The sequence below is a fragment of the Mercenaria mercenaria genome, chromosome 9, assembly GCF_021730395.1.
Source record: "Mercenaria mercenaria strain notata chromosome 9, MADL_Memer_1, whole genome shotgun sequence".
In the NCBI taxonomy this organism is placed as follows: domain Eukaryota; kingdom Metazoa; phylum Mollusca; class Bivalvia; order Venerida; family Veneridae; genus Mercenaria; species Mercenaria mercenaria.
This window is the reverse complement of record NC_069369.1, coordinates 16421160-16440838: the sequence shown is the minus strand read 5'-3', so window position 1 is coordinate 16440838 and position 19679 is coordinate 16421160. Positions and strand designations below refer to the sequence as shown.

General features: G+C 36.7%; 1 protein-coding gene across 1 annotated transcript in view; it reads right to left on the bottom strand.

Annotated features, from left to right (window-relative positions):
* Positions 1-19679, bottom strand: part of LOC123546576 (uncharacterized) — a 47487-nt gene extending 27808 nt beyond the window's left edge. Inside the window, exons 1-2 of the mRNA XM_045332985.2 lie at positions 19599-19679; positions 4179-4341 (exon numbers count right to left, since the gene is read on the bottom strand). Of these exons, the coding sequence (XP_045188920.2) occupies positions 4179-4299 (121 nt within the window). The 5' untranslated portion in view covers positions 4300-4341; positions 19599-19679. The remainder of the gene's footprint in view (positions 1-4178; positions 4342-19598) is intronic.

The window sequence follows — 19679 nt, the reverse complement described above, 5'->3', positions numbered from 1 at the left end:
AAATTTCACAAGTTTGATCTTGTTTTTTTTTATATTTGTGTTGAATAACATTTTGCTTTTTTCGAGAACATTTACATCACCTACCTCAATGTGGTCTTTTTTACGCACAACATCAGCATCAGACGTCGCGCAACTTTACCAAGCGGGAATTGGATAGGGCGTTTACCTCCCGTGGTACATGCTTTGTTTTTGAGTCGTAACACAGTCGTCTCTCTCACCAGGAGAGTTTACAAAAGTCTTTAGGCTTGATGTCCGGGCGTGTGTATATATGTTTACGGGCGTGCGTTGTTTTAGGCAAGGAAGGGCACATATGTAGAACCAACATCTTTTGTAAGCCAGATGAATGGCTTCCTCACATAAATACTAATATCTCATTTAAGAGATTACGATATACAAGTTCGTGTCATTGATTTTGTAAATATGAATCTGCTGCAAAGGTCCCAGACACATTTTTGATGTACATAGATGAAGCAATTTATTAAAATGTTGTTCTGAAAATCAGTTAAAACAATGTTTTAGGGTCTAAACAAACGAAAACAATCGACAAATGAATCATCTGTCTAGTATGCGTTTTAAACAAATATTTTCTTTGTGTTCGAAACCTCGGTTAACGTGTAGAATTCTTTCAAATGAGAAGGCCATAAATTTGGCTTACGGAAGGTCGTTGGTTCTACCCATGTACAATTCCGTGCTTGAAATGGTGACCAGAGGGAGACGGTCTTCCTCCACCATGAAAAGCTGGAAATCGCCATGTGACGTTAAACAAAAAAAAACGATATAAACTGCCGTTTACTTCAAAATTGCATAAACTGTAAAAAAGTAGAAACACCATAGACTCCATCACATCTCTCCCAAAAGCTTGCATTTCATATGACATAACCAAACTCTTACTGATTCATAAAAGACAGACTTGCATCACTGACTGGCTCATTCTAAGCTGTTTTTACTTAAAACTATAAATATCATAAACATGTATATTTGTTGAAACTAATCCTAAAGTATATAGCACACAGCACAGCTATGGAAATATAGCAAAATGATTATAAATTTTCAAGTGAATTTTCATGAAGTGTGTACTACTGCTTAAAATTCTCATTGATATTATCATTGGGGGGAAAGGTAGGGGGAGAGAGGGTTTTACTTTTTCGAGGAAAGAAAATGAAACTATGATGTGATGTTTTGCATTTTATGCATATTTGTTTACTACAAATTTATACAGAAATCATAAATTTTGTATTGATGTGACAACACTTGTCACTTAACCTTTGTGCTCTTCATATTATTGTATAATAATAGCATGCTTTTTATATAATGTTTTATTCTTTTCATGTAAAAATAGGTGCAAATTTATAAAACAAGGGTTATGATGACCTTGGATGGCTCACCTGAGTAAAATGAGCCACGTTTCAAATGGCAAACTGATGTTAAAATATTAAGAAGGTAGGTCAGTAGATCATATTCATGGTAACTGAAAGTCAATTTTAAAATCGGCGTGCAAGACTGTACATGTCATCCAAATTTCACGGCTGTATCCTAAAAACAAGAAAGTAGGTCAAGGTCACAGTCAAGTGATCCCTAATCGCTTGGGGTCATCAGGTAATTATAATTAACAGTCTAGGAAATATGATCTGATAAGTTTTGAAGTATTTTTCCAATATAACTCATAATTATAACAAGTGACTTTTAGGGCGGGGCCTCTTTTCACCCCAGGGGCATAATTTGAACAAACTTGTTAGAGATCCACCAGACAATGCTACATACCAAATATCAAAGACCTAGGCCTAGAACTTTCAGGCAAGAAGATTTTTTCCTAGATCTATATAGTCTATGTTAAACTTGGTACCCCCAGGACAGGGCCTCTTTTCAACCTAGGGACATAATTTGAACAATTTTGGTAGAGAAACATTAGGAAAGGCAACATGCTTAATATCAAAGGCCTAAATCTTGTGTTTTAGACAGGAAGATTTTTAAAGTTTTTTACTACATTAGTCTATGTAAAACTTGTGACCCACGGGCGGGGCCTCTTTTCACCCCAGGGGCAAAATTTGTGTAATCTTGATAGAGGACCATAAGATGATGTCACATGCCAAAAATCAAGGCTCTATGCCTTGCGGTTTTGGACAAGAAGATTTTTAAAAAATTTCTTTCGGTTGTCATGGCAACCAGAGTTCTGCATGGCATTAAATTCTTTGAACAACTTTGAAAGAGAACCATCCAAGGATCATTCCTGTGAAGTCTGGTGTAATTCTGCCCAGTGGTTTTCAAGAAGACTTTTTTTTGAAAATGTTGACGAACGCACGACGCATGACGCACGACGGACATTGAGCGGTCACAAAAGCTCACCAGGAGTCTTTGGCTCAGGTGAGCTTAAAAGGGTGGAAAAAGACTTTCGGAATTAATGCATATGTAAAACAATAATGAACTGTACATATTTTTTAAAACCTATCACACAGTAATTTACTGACAGAAAGGTTTCAGACTGTTTTGTGTTATTTATGTTGTTGTTGTTGTTTTGTTCTTTTTATTTTTAATCAAATTGGTTTATTACACCAATAACTTATAGAATAACATCGATTTTATCTTACTATTTGCAAGCACTTGCCAGATATAATTACATATGAAATTCAATTTAAGTGTTTACTTCCTATGCAGTATTTAAGGTATTAAATAGTAATAGTAATGTTTAAAACAAGAGCACCGCCTTGCGGGTGCTGACGCTCATCTGATTTTTTTTTGTGTAATAGAAAAATTGTCCTACCGATGATTTTCTAAGTCCAAAAAGGGCCATAATTCTTGCAAAAAGCAGGATGGAGTTATGTTTCTTGATGTACAGAGTCAGCTTATGATGGTGAACAACTGTTGCAAGTTTCAAAGCAATAGCTTGAATAGTTTAGGAGAAAAGCTGACCTAAACATAAAACTTAACCAATAAATCTGATATTTTCTAAGTCCAAAAGGGGCCATAATTGTTGCAAAAAGCAGGATGGAGTTAAGTTTCTTGCTGTACAGGGTCAGCTTATGATGGTGAACAAGAGTTGCAAGTTTTAAAGCAATAGCTTTGATAGTTTATGAGAAAAGCTGACCTAAACATAAAACTTAACCAAGAAACCTGATTTTCTAAGTCCAAAAGGGGCAATAATTCTTGCAAAAAGCAAGACAGAGCTATGTTTCTTGCTGAACAGGGTCAGCTATTGATGGTAAACAAGTGTTCCAAGTTTCAAAGCAATACCTTTGATAGTTTAGGAGGAAAGTTGACCTTAACATAAAACTTAACCAGGCAACGCCGACGCCGACGCCGATCAAGTGATGACAATAACTCATTTTTTTTCTTCAAAAAATCAGATGAGCTAAAAATGGCATTTGCTTGGTATATTCTTAAAGTTGACCGTGTTTCGCACTGTGTTGCAATTTTTAAACAACTTTTACCGTGCCGTTTTTTATGAACTTTGTACAATTTATGATATTTCCTCAAGCTCAAGTAGAGACAAATTTCAAAGTGATGGGCACTATCCAAAACGTTTGCAGAGAATTCATTTTACCATTAATTTTGATAAAAGAAACATCAAACTATTGGTAAACAAATTATAAAACACAAGATAAAACTTGTCAATATCATTTTTTCTAGGGTAACTCAAGTAAACGGATTTAATGAGACAGGATTCTAACTCCAACATTGAAAAATTAAGGTCGAATCCTGCGGGTCTGTTTTGAATTTTGCTCACTTCATTCAAAAATAACTTTGGGGCAGAAGTAAAACCTACCTACATTTCTTCCACAATATGTAGTCTAAAGAGTGAAGGCACAAAGGAGAACTTTTACCGCATGTAACTCTGTATTTTTAAAGATGTCTAACTCTACCCCTTCTGTTTCAGAGGTAAATTCCCTTTGAACAGCAAGAAATCACTTATCAAAACGAAAATATTCCACTTTTCTACAATAAATCAATAATAAGTCTTGAAAGAATTAAAAACTTACTAGAAATAAGGAAAATAAGTGAAAAAAAATTGGTCCCAGTGAGACTTGAACTTACGCCCCCCTGAAAATTGCAGTCAAAGTAGGTTTATGGTAGGAATTAAATACTCTTCAAAAAGGAGGTACTCTATTACGGGTCTAATACCTTAACCTGCATGCACATGCATATTGGCTTTATTTCTAGTTTATCCATTTATATTTCCTTACCTTGACTCGAAGTCACCTCACTGGCTATCTCAACAATTATAGCATCAGGTTCGTTCAGGCGGGAAGAAAAGTCTTGAAAGTTGAAAGAAGAAGAAAAATTCTGATGGTTGAAAGCAGCCATTGCCCCAACTCTTTGAAGTCTCAGGTCAGTTCCATGTTAAGCCTTTAAATATAAAATTAGCTCATTTATATATGCAATGTAGCCATAACATTCTTTTATTTAGCACTGAATCAAAGGCAACTCCCGGATAGTTACCTTCTCATACAATTGATACAAAATCAGCTTCACCCAAATGAACTGCATCACACAGTTAGAAATTGACTAGATCTTGTTGTATTTGTGCTATTTACTAGTATTTTACACATATGTCTCCCACAACTTAAACCCCCAACATTTCCTACCGAGGCAGACAGAAAATAACGGGAGAGGTTGCATTTTGTTACTCTGATGCAGGCGCTTAAAGAAGACCATCTTTCAAAACATAGAAGAGTATGCAACTTACTTGCTGTTTTCAGTTGTAAAAGTTTATAATTCAATTATCAACTCATCTGAGAACGAAGCGCTCAAGGTGAGCTATTGTGACCGGTCACGTCCGGTGTCCGTCGTCCGCCGTTCGTCGTGCGTCAACAATTGCCTCTAGAGCCACAGTTTTAACCCAAACTTTATGAAACTTGGTGAGAATGTTTGTTCTAGGTCAGTAAGCCATATCAAAGGTAAATCTTGTTATCACCCTAGAGTTCACAGTTTAAGTTTGAAATTCATGAGAATTGGTCAGAATGTTTGTCTTGATAAGGTCAAGTTTGAATCTGGGTCATCCGGGGGTCAAAAATTAGGTCAACCGGTCAAATCAAAGGAAAATCTTGTTAACACTTTAGAGGCCACATTTATAATTTATCTTCATGAAACTTGGTCAGAATATTTATCTTGGTAATCTTTAGGTCAAGCTTGAATCTGGGTCATGTGCAGTTAAAAACTAGGTTACTAGGCCAGTTCAAAGGACAATCTTGTGAACACTCTAGAGATCACATTTTAAATTTGAAACTCATGGGAACTAGTCAGAATGTTTGTCTTGATGACCCCTAGGTCAAGTTAGAATCTGGGTCATGTGTGCCAAAAACTAGGTCACCCGATTAAAAATCAATGAAAAACCTTGTGTATGCAATAGGGGCTGCATTTTACACCGGATCTTCATATAATTTGATCAGAATGTTTGTCCTGATAAAATCTAAGTAAAGTTTGAATATGGATCATCTGAGGTACAAAAATAAGTCACCCCGCCAGATCAAAGAAAGACCTTCTGTATGCAATAGGGGCTGAATTTTTCATTGCATCTTCATGAAACTTAATCATAATGTTTGTCTTGATAGAATCTAAAATAAGTTCGAATATGGGTCATCTGGGGCCAAAAACTAGGTCACCCAGTCAAATAAAAGAAAAACGTTGGGCATGCTATAGGGGCTGAATTTTTTACTGGATATTTGTGAAATTTGGATAGATTGATTTATTTTCTTGAAGAAATCTAGTTCAAATTCGAATACGTGTCATCTAGGGTAAAAAAAATAGGTCACCTGGTCAAATCAAAGAAATATCTTTTATATACAATAAAGCATTTTTCACTGGATATTCATGGAATTAGTACAGGCTGTTTGTCTTGATCAAATTTGAATATAGGTCATCTGGGGTCACTAAATAGGTCACTGTCAAATCAAAGAAAAAGTTGGTGTGTACAATAGGGGCTGCATTTTTCATCTGATGTGCATGAAACTTGGTCAGAATGTTTGTCTATGAAATCTCAAATGGGTTCTACTAGGTCACGAGGGGTCAAAAACTAGGTCACTAGGTCAAATCAAAGAAAAAGCTTGTTTACACACAAGGGGCCACATTTTTATTCAATCCTCATACAACTTAGTCAGAATGTTTGTGATCACAAAGTCTTGAAAAATTTCGAATCTGGGTCATGTTGGGTCAAAAACTAGGTCACTATGTTAACTCAAATGAATAGCTTGTTTACACTCTAGAGGCCTTTTTACTCAAATTTTCACGAAACTTTGTCGGAATGTTTGTCTTTATGGAATTTTGGATGAGTTTTAATCTGGTTCATGTGGGTTCAAAACCTAGGTCACTCGGTCAAATCAAGGAAAATGCTTGTTTACACTCAAAAAGCCACATTTTATGTCCAATCTTAATAAAAACTGGTCAGATTATTTATCTCCATAAAAACTCGGACGGGTTACAAATTGGGACAGGTTGGGGCAAAAGCAATGTCGATAGGCAAAATCGAAGAAAAATCTTGTTTATATTCTAGAGGCCACATTTTTGGTCTAATCTTCATGAAACTTGGTCAAAATGTTTATCTTCTTACAAACTCGGATAAGTTTGAAACAGGGTCATATGGTGTCAAAAACTGGGTCACTAGGTCAAACATGTTCACGCCGTTATGGTGTGTTAGTCAGGTAGGCGGCCTAGGGCCATCTTGACCCTCTTGTTGTAAATATTTTCTTCGAAATCACTAGTTTTCCTTTTCTTAACAGGTACTTGGAAAGTTTTTGTGGGATTTCTTCTATATGACATTGTTCTATAGGAAGTAGACATAGATCTCCTATCAATGTTATCATTCCAGTCAAGCACGTTTGATATGTTGTTTCGTTTGAAAAATTATTTAATAAAATACGATATGATCTAGATGAATGTAACAATGGGACTGCGAAACACAGTGCCAAGACATGAAATGGAAATCTGGGTCTGTTTCAGTCACTGAATAATCAAGAAAGTCCAGATAAAAAGCAATTAGGGACATGGCATCAAATTTATTGATAGGTTTGTGGCACTTTGCAACAGAATACTCCAAATTTAGTGGGGAAAATGGAAACATAGTTATTATGGAAACAGAACAGTCAGAAAATAGAACTTAGTTATTATGGAAACAGAACAGTCAGAAAATAGAAATTATTTATCTAACACAAGGTACAGTAAATAAACACTTATGTACTACATGTACTAGTTATATAATAAGTATTTATTCACTTCATACACATGGTAAGTGAAATCCATTTCTGAGACTAGTTTTAGGTGATTAAAAGCAGGTAAACAGAGGTGTTGCATTTTGTAGTGTATTATCTAGAGAAATGAAAACAAATGTTGAGGGGGAGGGGGTGCATGATTAGGGTGGTGGGGAGATTGGGTGGAGGAGCGAGGTGGGGGAGGATACAACTTTGCATGTTGATAAATATTCATGGAAGGTTTAAGGTTTTAAAAAGAAATTGTGGGGTTGGGAAGGGGAGGGTGTGTGACCAGGTCGGTGGGGATGACCGGGTGGTGGTTCACAACTTTGCAAACTTTTTTAATTTGTCCTATATAGGTCAATGTAAAACAAGGGACCCCTTGGTCGTGGCATATATTGACCCCAGGATCATGATATGAACAATCTTGGTAGAAAACCATTAGAGCATGTCACATATTAAATATCTAAGCTCTGGGCCTTATGGTCTGCGACAAGGATTTTTTTAAAGGTTTTTCCCTATACAAGTCTATATAAACCATAAGTCCCCCACCCCCACCCGCAACCGATCCACCCAGGATAATTTGAGCAATCTTGGTAAGGAGTACTACACAATGCTACATACCAAATATCAGAGCTCTAGGCCATGTGGTTTTGCACAAGAAGATTTTCAAAGTATTTCCCTATATAAGGCTATATAAACCATGTGACCCTCAGGGCGGGACTATATTTGACACTAGGGGAAAAATTTGAACAATTTTGGTAGAGGCCTACTAGATGATGCTACATACCAAATATCAAAGCGATTTGGACAAGAGGATTTTCAAAGTTTTTCCCTATATATGTCTATATAAACAATGTGACCCCCAGGGTGGGCAATATTTAACCCTAGGATGATAATTTGAACAATCTTGGTAGACAACCTATAGATAATGCTACATACCAAATATCAAAGCCCTAGGCTCAGCGGATTTGGACAAGAAGATTTTCAAAGACTTTCCCTATGTAAGTCTATATCAACCATGTGACCCCAGGGCGAGCCATTTTTGACCCCAGGGAGGTAATTTGAACACTTTTGGTAGAAGACCTCTTGATAATGCTACATACAAAATATCAAAGCCCTAGTCCGTGCAGTTTTGGACAACGAAATTTTCAAAATTTTCCTACGTAAGTCTATATAAACCATGTGACCCCAGGGGGATAATTTGTTTAATCTTGGTAAACCACTTAGTCTAGATGATGCCACATACCAAATATTTAAAAGTTTTTTTCTTTCGGTTGCCATGACAACCAGAGTTCTGTATGAAATTCAATGCTTTGAAAGATTTTTAAAGAAGACCATCCAAGGAACATCTCTGTGAAGTTTCATCAAAATTGGCCCTGTGGTTTGGGTTTATATGTTGTTTAAAGGAAAGTGCGGACGAAAGGACGGACGCCGGACTGGGAGCGATCACAATAGCTCATACTTCGTACTCGGGTGAGCTTACAAATCTCTATCAAATCCATTTAATAATAACTGAGATATAGTGAAAGTGCATCAAAACTTTTAACCCGAAATTCTAAGTAAAAGGGGGGATAGTCCATTAAATATTGGTGTTATAGTTATGACCCTTGTGCCATATGATGTGGGTGATGAAAAAGAATAACTTTAAGTTAAAAGCACATCCATCAAGTAATTACAGAGATAAGGAGAAAAAAGAAAAGTGTGAAAAAGCTTTAACCAAGCTGGGGACGCAGAAAGACGCCGACGCCGCAGTGAGTAGGATCTAGCTCTCCATATACTTCATATAGCCGAGCTAAAATGTAAGAAATCATCCCATTAAATGGGAAAGATTCTGGAGAAAATACACCAACAAATATTTTAATTGGGTCCATAAGACACATGAGCTTGTATAAAAATATTTTACAAACTGGACAGGAAAGATCAATGAGTTTTGACCTTCGGGTGTGACCTTGACCTTTGAGCTAGGGGTCGTCTGAGTATTGCATATGACGTATTATCTCATTATGAGAAACATTTGACAGGGCTCCAGATAAGATGCGTATTAGCGTAAATTACGCTTTGAAATAATGCATATACGCATGTCTGATATTTTTTAAGATTATAAAAACGTATATGAAATTACAAAAACGCACACAATTACATCTTTCTAGCGTTAACAAAATCTGATTCATCTGGATGCTTTATGGAACAGGGCACGGTAGGCATTCTCCCACATTGAACGTACACACGCATTGAATGGTACTTGATAGACCTAGGTTAAACTTTATTGTACACTCACTGCGTCCGTGAATCAAATAGTTGAGGAATAATGTTGACAGTACGGTAGTGTATTTTAAAGCAGCGTCGATTTAAAATATCAACTTCCACTGCGGAGTAAACAACAAAAATGTCTTTTTCTAAGAATGGAAAAGCGAACAAACACTATGAAATCTTTAAACCAACAAAAATGATCCGAAAAAATATAACTAATTGTAGATCTATATTGAATATTAAACTTTCATATTCTTTGGGGAATGGAGCCAAAGCAAGCCAAGGCAGAAAAAAGAAGCGAAAACATGAATACTGAATGGAAACTGAACTGCAAACAAATTCATGGGTGTTATGTACCCAATTAATATGTTATAAAACTCATTTCTGGTTGTTGTTGTTGTTTTTACATTCATTATAAATTTTCAGGAGTAAAATTACTCCCAGTCAATTTCAGATTTTACAAGTTTACTCTTTCATAAAAAATATGATGAGTTAATACTCATTGGCCAAAAAAAAACAACTATCAGGAGCCCTGATTTGAGTAAGGTAATAATAAAATCCCTTAATGGATGACAGAGTTATGGGCCAGAAAGGAAAAAAAAACTATTGACATTTGACTTCGGACTGTAACCTTGACATTTAAGTTAGGAATAAGGATATTGCGTAAGACACGTTATCTCATTATGAAAACCATTTGTGCCAAGTAATATTAAAATCCCTTAATGGCTGGCAGGGTTACTGACCATACAGGAAAAACACACTTATTGACATATAAACTCAAAGTGTGACCTTGACATTCAAGCAAGGGGTTTGAGTGGTGCACATGATTGGTATATTTGTGCCAAGTAATATATAGTTCCCTTTAAGGGTTGTTGAGTTACACAACGGACAAGAATAAAGACCTCCAAGTGTGACCTTGACCTTTGATCTAAGGGTCTGGGTTTTGCGCATGACACGTCGTCTCATACAGGGGGAATATTTTGTGCCAACTATTTTTTAAATCTTTTTTGCATGACAAAGTTATGGACCGGACAGGAAAAACCTCTATTGACCTTTGGTCTACAAGTGTGACCTTGACCTTTGAGCAAGTGGTCTGGGTGTTTCGCATGACACTTGTCTGATTATGGGGAAACATTTATGCCAGGTAATATTGTAATCCCTTGATGGATGACAGAGTTCTGGACCGGACACGAAACAAACCCTGTTCATGCCATGTTAACATTTGACTGCCAAGTGGGACATTGCCCTTTAAGCTTGGAGTCTGAAAGTTGTGCACGACACATTATATTATGGGGACCACTTTTTGCCAAGTAATATTACTAGATGCCCACGGGCAACATGTCAAGCTCACCAGCTGTCAAAAAGACCAGGAGTTGCACATGACACCCTGTCTCAATGAGGCAAACATTTATGCCAAATAAATAAAAATGATTGCAAAAAGTTACAATATAAGTTATTTATAGTAATAACAAAGGGAAGTAAATCTTTAAAAAATCCTTACTAGTAAGGATAGGTAATATTACACCTCAAAATTGGATGTAACGTGCATATTGTACTACAGAAATTCCCTACGACCAGTAATAAAAAAGTTACAATATAAGCTATTTATAGTAACAACAAAGGGAAGTAATTCTAGGTTCTTGCACGTGACACGCCGTCTCATGATGGTGAACAATTGTGCCAAGATACATCAAAATCCCTCCATGCATGAAAAAGAAATGCTCCGGACAAAGTCATTCTTGTATCTGACCTTTGACCTCTAAGTGTGACCTTGACCTTAGACCTAGGATCCTGGTTCTTACGCATGACACTCCGTCACATGGTTGTAAACATTTGTGCCAAGTTACATCAAAATCCCTCCATGCATGAAGAAGAAATGCTCCGGACAAAGTCATTATTGAATTTAACCTTTGACCTCAAGTGTGACCTTGACCTTTGAGATAGGAATATGCGGTTTGCGCATGAGACTCCGTCTCACTGAGGTTAACATTCATGCCAAATATAAACGAGATTGCTCCATGCATGTCAAAGTTATGGTCCGGACAAACAAATCCGGACGGACGCCCGAACGCACGCACGGACGTACGCACACACATACACCGAACAGCCATTTGGACAACTATGTCTTCGCTTCCGCAAGCGGGCTCGACAAAAATCCCTTGATGAATGACAGAGTTATGGACCGGACACGAAATAGCGGACGGGTGGAATTACGGATTGACGGACAGACGGACGGACGGAAGAGCGCAATCGTATAGTCCTTAAACTAGTTTTCAATAAGTTGGGATAATAAAGGTGATGGATGAAGTAATACACATTTAAAACTCAACACTCTCTCACCGGCAGACTTCATAGGCAAGTCGGGAATTTGAAACAAAACGGTTGTTCACGAGGTTTTAAATAGACATAAACTTTAACTTTTGCTTTGCGCTGTTAAGTATTTGATGTTTTGACATTTGAACGTCACCAAATCAAAAAATATGTGTGGCCCCTTAATGTGGTTCCTTTTCTGGAATTCGAACATACATAAACACAAAAGGGTCCTGAAGCCCCTGTATCGCTTATCTGACCTATCAACCTAAAGATCAGATCATCAAGATTAAAATTCTGACCAAGTTTCATTAAGATATGGTCATAAATGTAGCCTCTAAAGTGTTAACTAGCTTTTCCTTTGATTTTGACCTGGTGACCTAGTTTTTGACGCCCAGATGACTCAATATCAAACTCGTCCAAGATTTTTTGAGGGTAACATTTTGACCAGGTTTCATTAGGATTGGGCCAAAATTGTGACCCCTAGAGTGTTAACAGTCAAATTATTGACGACGGACGACTGACGACGGACGACGGACACAGGGCGGTCACAAAAGCTCGACTTGAGCAAATTGTGCTCAGGTGAGCTAAAAAAGGTCGTTTTTCTAAAATAAGTTCCCTATGTTATAAGCTGTTCAATTTTCATGTAAAACAACTCTTCCTTTCTACGATTAAGCGATGTTCGAATTTCAAAACGTCAAATATCCATCGAAACCTTAATTTTGTATGACGTGAAATAAAGCCAGTCATCTTCAAGTATCCTTACGAGATCAGGGTTTTGAAGAAACTGTATTCTTTTGTGTTTCCATGATGGAAATTATACATGGTTTGCATGAAAAAAGAATTAACAAGTATCTAATTACAAACTGACAGTGACAGAACCTCGCATTTTATCATTTTAATTAATGAAAAAAGCACTCATGTTATATCCTCTATTAAATAAAAACCCATCTTTTTAAAACCCATTCGTGCCTAATGTTCATTAAATATATATTCATTTTTCAAGCATCTACACTCCAAAGTAGGCGGACTACAAAACATCGAGTGGAGTCGTGGAGTGGAGTCATGGAGTGGAGCCGTGGAGTGGAGTCAAATATGGAGTGGAGTGAAGTCAAATTAGGAATGGAGTGGAGTCAAACCTGGAGTAGAGTCGTAGCGTGGAGTCAAATTTGGAGTGCAGTAAAATTTTGGAATGGAGTCAAATTTGGAGTTGAATGTTTATCTTGATGGTTCCTAGGCCAAGTTCGAAACTGGGTCATATGGGGTCAAAAACTAAGTCACCCAGTCAAATCAAAGAATTAAGCTTGTTTACACCCTAGGGGGCACATTTTTTATTCTATCTTCATAAATTTTGGTCAGAATGTTTGTTATCATAAAGTCTTGGACAAGTTTAAATCTGGGTCATGTTGGGTCAAAAACTAGATCACTAGGTCAAATCAAAGAAACTGCTTGTTTACTCTCAAGATACCAAGTTTTTTGGCCCAATCTTAATGAAAATTGGTCAGAATATTTGTCTCCATATAATCACTAAGTAAAACATGTTAACACTGTTATGGTGTGTTACACAGGCCGTCTTGGCCCTCTTGTCTTGTTTTTTTTTTCTTGTTAATTAAAAGTAACAGACTTTTAGGTGAAACTTTACATAATACATGTACATAACATTTTTGTGAAATGCATTTGAGACCACTGGGGGCTATTGGAATCAAGGTCAATGCCACTATTTGAAGAGAATTATATTATAAATATTATTAATAATAATATGCATAATCACAAAATCAGTTAGATAAATGTTAAAATATTTATGTAACAAGTTTAAATATCTATTTTTTGTCTGACTTGCATAAATTCCTCTTGTTTGTTTTAAGTTAAATGCTGTTGAAATAATTCATCTAATAAAATAATTAAACTTGTAAACTGATTTGGTAATTAGAATGGGACTGAAAGGTTGTTAAAAAATATAAATAAATAAATATTATAGATAAAACAAATTTGACTCCACTCCACGACTCCACTCCAAATTTGACTCCACTCCAATTTAGACTCCACTCCACGACTCCTCTCCAATTTTGACTCCACTCCACTCCAAATTTGGCTCCATTCCATGACTCCCCTCCAATTTTGACTCCACTCCATGACTCCACTCCATGTTTTGTAGTATGCCTCCAAAGTAGACGACAAGAACAGGATTTAAATATAAAGCTTTTCGAAACAGAATCCTGCAAAACACCCCTATTTAAAGAAATAGACTTGTCCAAATTGGAAGTTGGAAGATCCCATTGTAAAACTTCAGGTATAAATGAAATTAATTAATCTGTACCTGTTTTAAGTGCTGTTTACTCTCTCTTAACATTGTAAAATGTATGTAAAGAAATATATCTATCTATCTTGTGTAACACAGCTGTTAATACTGTATGTAATATATACATAGCTTATCACCTGAAAACAACTCGAAGTTTAAACACAATACTGAATAAAGGAATAATTCAATAACGGCAGTAACCCTTGAACTTCTGTTTTTAAATATATAAATAATTGTCTCTAAGGTCGCTCGTTTCTGCCACATTGTTAGCGTCCGCCACTGAATGAACTATTCTTTAAAAAAAAGTCAGTATGTTGTATCCGTTTACAAGCAGCTGCAACGTAAGTCATCAGTATACACAGGCGGCTTTGAATGGGTAGACATATTTGAGGCACCGAATTCTTTTATCTCATTTAGGCCCCCCAAAACACAGGTTGAGTTATTGGGATAATGTGCGGTCTGTCTGTCTGTCCGTTTGTCTATCCTTTCGTACGACAGTATTGCCTTCAGCGAAAATTAACATGCTGAGATTCAATACATATCCTTCGATCATTTTCTTCTCCATAATTACTTGACGGAATTTAGAGCTCAGTCCATATTTTCGGCCGAATTTGGGCCGTTATCAACCAATTTTAAATCACACACCATACTCAAGTATAAAGTTTAAGAAGATTTCACTGTGATTCCGGTATATTTATTCTCCTAAAAGCCTACCTGTGAAATGTTGTTTTAGATGACTTCTTCAACATTTGCATTTAATTTTTCAATCAAAAGGTTATTAAAAGAACAAATACATAGATATATTTCATTTACTATTTTGTTTGTAAAATAAAATTTATTTATTGGAGACTTTCAAAAACGGTTTTAAGGATCAGAAATACTTTCTTTTATCATTTGAGAAAAACAGTACATTCCCAGTTACTATACGAGACATCCGAATACTTTAAAGTTAAGTCAGCTCATGAATGATAGTTGTTATAAAAGAATATTTAGCTTGTTTTAATTTGACTCATTCTCCACTGACAAGATTGTAAATTTTAACATATATTTTCTGGTACTTTTTCAATCTGGGCATTTCGTACGGCTACTGGGTTTATTCATCCCGTATTTAGTCTTTGGTCATTTTTTCCATTATTAGTTTAAAATCCACGTCTAAACTAACTTCCCAAGATGTTTTACTATAAACCAGAATAATAATGTATAGTCTCTTTTCAATAACATTCAGCTTTTTAAATTTCTATCAAATACTTTTCATCCTACTGATGTTTTTACATACTACACACTGATTTAAGTCAGTAATGAAAAATACCATAACAAGCAAACATTTAAAATGTATGCCAGATTGTCTGTCTGCATGCCAGTAAATGAATGATATGAGTTTATAAATACTTCAGGGCTAAATACAAAATTTATCAACCTATCCTCTATACCCTAAAGTTCGCTAAAGCCTATACCCTAAAGCACTGTTTTTCAATTTGTAATAAGCCTTGATATGGAATAAACTTGAAACATTTTTTTCAATAACAGCGGGAATGAATAAATTCTTATCTATAAAATAGCTTTTCATTTCCAACTTTACAAAAACATTTAAAACATATGAGATTTAAGTCTTACTCATTTGAGTCATTTGGCTTATCGTGGTGATTTATTTTAGGCCTGTGACATGCACATTGACTTTCTGTGGTATACTCAGTTACTCGGCTGAGTAACATTTAAAATCCAAACATAAAAGATAAACAAGAGCTGTCACTAATGGTGACAAATGCCCCCGCAGCACCTTGACCTTTGACCTGGTGACCCCAAAGTCAATAGGGGTGGTGTACTCAATAAGTATTATCAGCATTTGAAGTTTGAAGGTCCTGGGTGAAGTGGTTCGCGAGTAAAGTGCCTTCATGCGAAAAGTTAACGTTGGCCCCTGTGACCTTGACCTTTGACCTGGTGACCCCAAAGTCAGTAGGAGTGGTGTACTCAATAAGTACTATCAGCATGTGAAGATTGAAGGTCCTGGGTGAAGTGGTTCACGAGTAAAGTGCCTTCATGCAAAAAGTTAACGTTGGCCCCTGTGACCTTGACCTTTGACCTGGTGATCCCAAAGTCAGTAGGGGTAGTGTACTCAATAAGTATTATCAGCATGTGAAGTTTGAAGGTCCTGGGTGCAGTGGTTCGCGAGTAAAGAGCCTTCATGCAAAAAGTTAACGTTGGCCCCTGTGGCCTTGACCTTTGACCTGGTGATCCCAAAGTCAGTAGGAGTAATGTACTCAATAAGTACTATCAGCATGTGAAGTTTGAAGGTCCCGGGTGCAGTGGTTCGCGAGTAAAGTGCCTTCATGCAAAAAGTTAACGTTGGCCCCTGTGACCTTGACCTTTGACCTGGTGATCCCAAAGTCAGTAGGGGTGGTGTACTCAATAAGTACTATTAGCATGTGAAGTTTGAAGGTCCTGGGTGAAGTGGTTCGCGAGTAAAGTGCCTTCATGCAAAAAGTTAATGTTGGCCCCTGTGACCTTGACCTTAAATCTGGTTACCCCAAAGTCAGTAGGGGTAGTGTACGTAATAAGTACTACCAGCTTGTGAAGTTTGAAGGTCCTGGGTGCAGTGATTCGCGAGTAAAAGGCCTTCATGCAAAAAGTTAACATTGGACCCTGTGACCTTGACCTTTGACCTGGTGACCCCAACGTCAGTAGGGGTGGTATACTCAATAAGCACTATCAGCATGTGAAGTTTGAAGGTCCTGTATGCAGTGGTTCGCGAGTAAAGTGCCTTCATGCAAAAAGTTAACGTTGTGACGAACGAACGAACGAACTAACTAACGAACTAACGGACGGACAGTTGAAAACTAACATGCCTCCCTTCGGGGGCATAAAAAGGCTATAACATCCATATATGCAATAAAAACTGCCCAGGAGTGGGTATGGGGGTAGGGACAATGTCAAAGCATATGAGAATGCTGTTGTCTTGGCCCTAGACTTTATTATATATTTTTTGTGACGGCTGACTACCGTTGCTCTTTTATCAAAATTTCTATCAAAATTTCTAAATTTTGTTTTAATGCCCTACTTGCACTAGTTATTGTAAATACATATTTAAACCTAAATACATTTTCTTAATGGCAATCGTCCATCGCTAGTAAAATTTGGAAGGATAAACAACAACTGTGCCTGTATTAAAACAACTATGAATTCCTAAGAATTATTTCTTAATTCGCTACGCTCAAACAAAAATAAATTATCTATGTACCATTATGAAAGAGAATCAACTGGAGCAAAAGGAACATATTTATAAATTAACATTTAGGCGTTGTCACCCGCGTTGCCTTTGCCATAGTATAACTCTCAACTTCAGTCATAAACTATAAAGATTCATTAATTTCTGCGTGGAAAACATACGGTTATGAATATACTTTTCGGGTCATTATGCTGCAAGGCGCCTACTCAACCCTACTTCACTCCGTCGTGAGAGGGGATAGTAAAACGAAACCAAATTTCAACACCAGCCACCTTCTTCTTATGCCCTGACACTCATTGCCCAAAATTTATTGCCGAAAGTTACATCAATAAAAATTATTTTACGCAAGAAATAGTTACACATCTTCCATCTCAATACCATTAAAATACGGTAATACCTCGATTTCTTTAAAAACAGGATACACATAAGTCATAAATACTCATAACCAGCAAATATTTTATTTCTAATGACGTCTACACATTTCCTTTATTATCGTTTCATGAATTTAGATTTTATATTTCAGCTTAAACATCTGTCACCAGTCTTTTGTCTCTGCATCATTATTTACTTGATTGTTTTCAAGAATGTAGAGATAAATTTGATGGACATTGTAAGTTTTGAAAATCAAATGTTCGTGGCTAGGACGATTGTGATATTACAAACATGCAACAGATGGTGACAGTAACTTTTAGTAATTAACGTCAATCGGGGTATTATAACATACTATGTAGTCTCCCAATTTAAAAAACGTGCCCGAAAATACCCCTTGACGGGCCTCCATGGAGAGCAAAGCGTTTCTGTCATACAGAGTACATATGTACCTTGCATTGTTCGTATATCAAACAGACTGTAAACATTGGTGCCAAATCACCACTTGAGCACATAATTGTATCTGTTTTCAAAGAAATATTCAAAAAAAAAATATCGGAATGTTAGTATCTGTAACTGGAAGTAGATTTATTCTGCATAGGTGATTTTCCCCCATTTTTGTAACTTTTTATCGATGTTGTTTCTGCAGTCGTTAGAAATAGGGCGGCAAAAACTTCAAAAACACGTGACCGGTGTAATAATGCAATTTTATGATTATATCTTATAAAATGACCGATGTTCATTGGTTTGTCCGATAATACCCCCATGTCCGATAATACCCCGATCGAAGAAAATCAAAATAAATGTCACGATATCAATCTTTTCGTCATCTTATAACAGAACAATAAAAAAGACTCGACCACTTTTAACTAGAATTCACTTTACAGAAAAAATAGTGACTTGTTTTTAATTAAAGTATTTTAAACTCCAGTGAAAATTTATACAATGTGAGGATTTGACTTCAAAGTAGTTAGTTATATCTATAAATATAGCTCTATGTTCTTTTTGAAAGACTATTTGGAACGAGGCCATTTCTTTCATGTTTTATGTGAATAAGGTCTAGGTTTCAGGTTACGCGTGCAATCTCGCGGAAATGGCCGTCATTGATTATATTTCTATATAAAATGTAAAGCGAATCCCAGTTTTGTATAAAACAAATAAGTTTGGAAAAGGAACTCATGTTGCTTAATTTGTGAATAACAAATTTCGTTCTGAATAAATAGACAGTCTAAGTCCTTCCACTAGGTCCCACCACTCTCTCCCGACCCAGCTTTGCAAGGTTCGTCAATTTATATAGACCTTTCTTTACACTCCAAGCCGCTATTTGTGAATATTTTGTTCTAAACTGAAGAAGCATAGTTACTGTATTGGTTAGAAAAGTCACCAGGATCCACCCTCTTTTTTCAGGGCCGTAGGAACGGGGGGAGTGGGGGGGGGGGCAGGGGGGACCGCCCCACCCCTCCCCAATAATTTGACCGATTACGGTAATTATCTTTGCAATTTTTTGACAGCGAGTCAATTTTAGCTGTGCCCTGCAGTTTTGTAGATTCTAATTGTTTTAAATGGGCTAAGCACGCACAACTAAAAAAAAAAAAAACAAAAAAAACGTTAGGCTATTTTACGTTTCTTTGATCTGGGTCCGTTATAGGTCGGCTGATTTTCAAAATGTGTGCCCCCCCCCCCCCCCCCCCCCCCCCCCAATCTGAAAATGCTTCCTACGTGCCTGTTCTGTTTGCTCTAAAATTTCTACGTAGGAGGCTCCCCAGACCCCGCCGGAGGAGGGGATTCCTCCTCCAACACTCTCCCATCGAGTCACATCTAAATTGGTCACGCTACGCCTCCGCATGATCTGATATTTTGTCCCAAAACAGCCAAAAAGTCCTATTTCTAATTTTTAAAAATAAGCATGATTCCTACAAATAGAATCTACTATTCGAACTCTAGCTGCGTTCAAACTTTAACTTACCACTGTAACCACATCAATGTTGTTATGGAAAGCTATCCAAAGATCCACAAAGTCAAAACAAAACTCACTCCAGAATCAGAT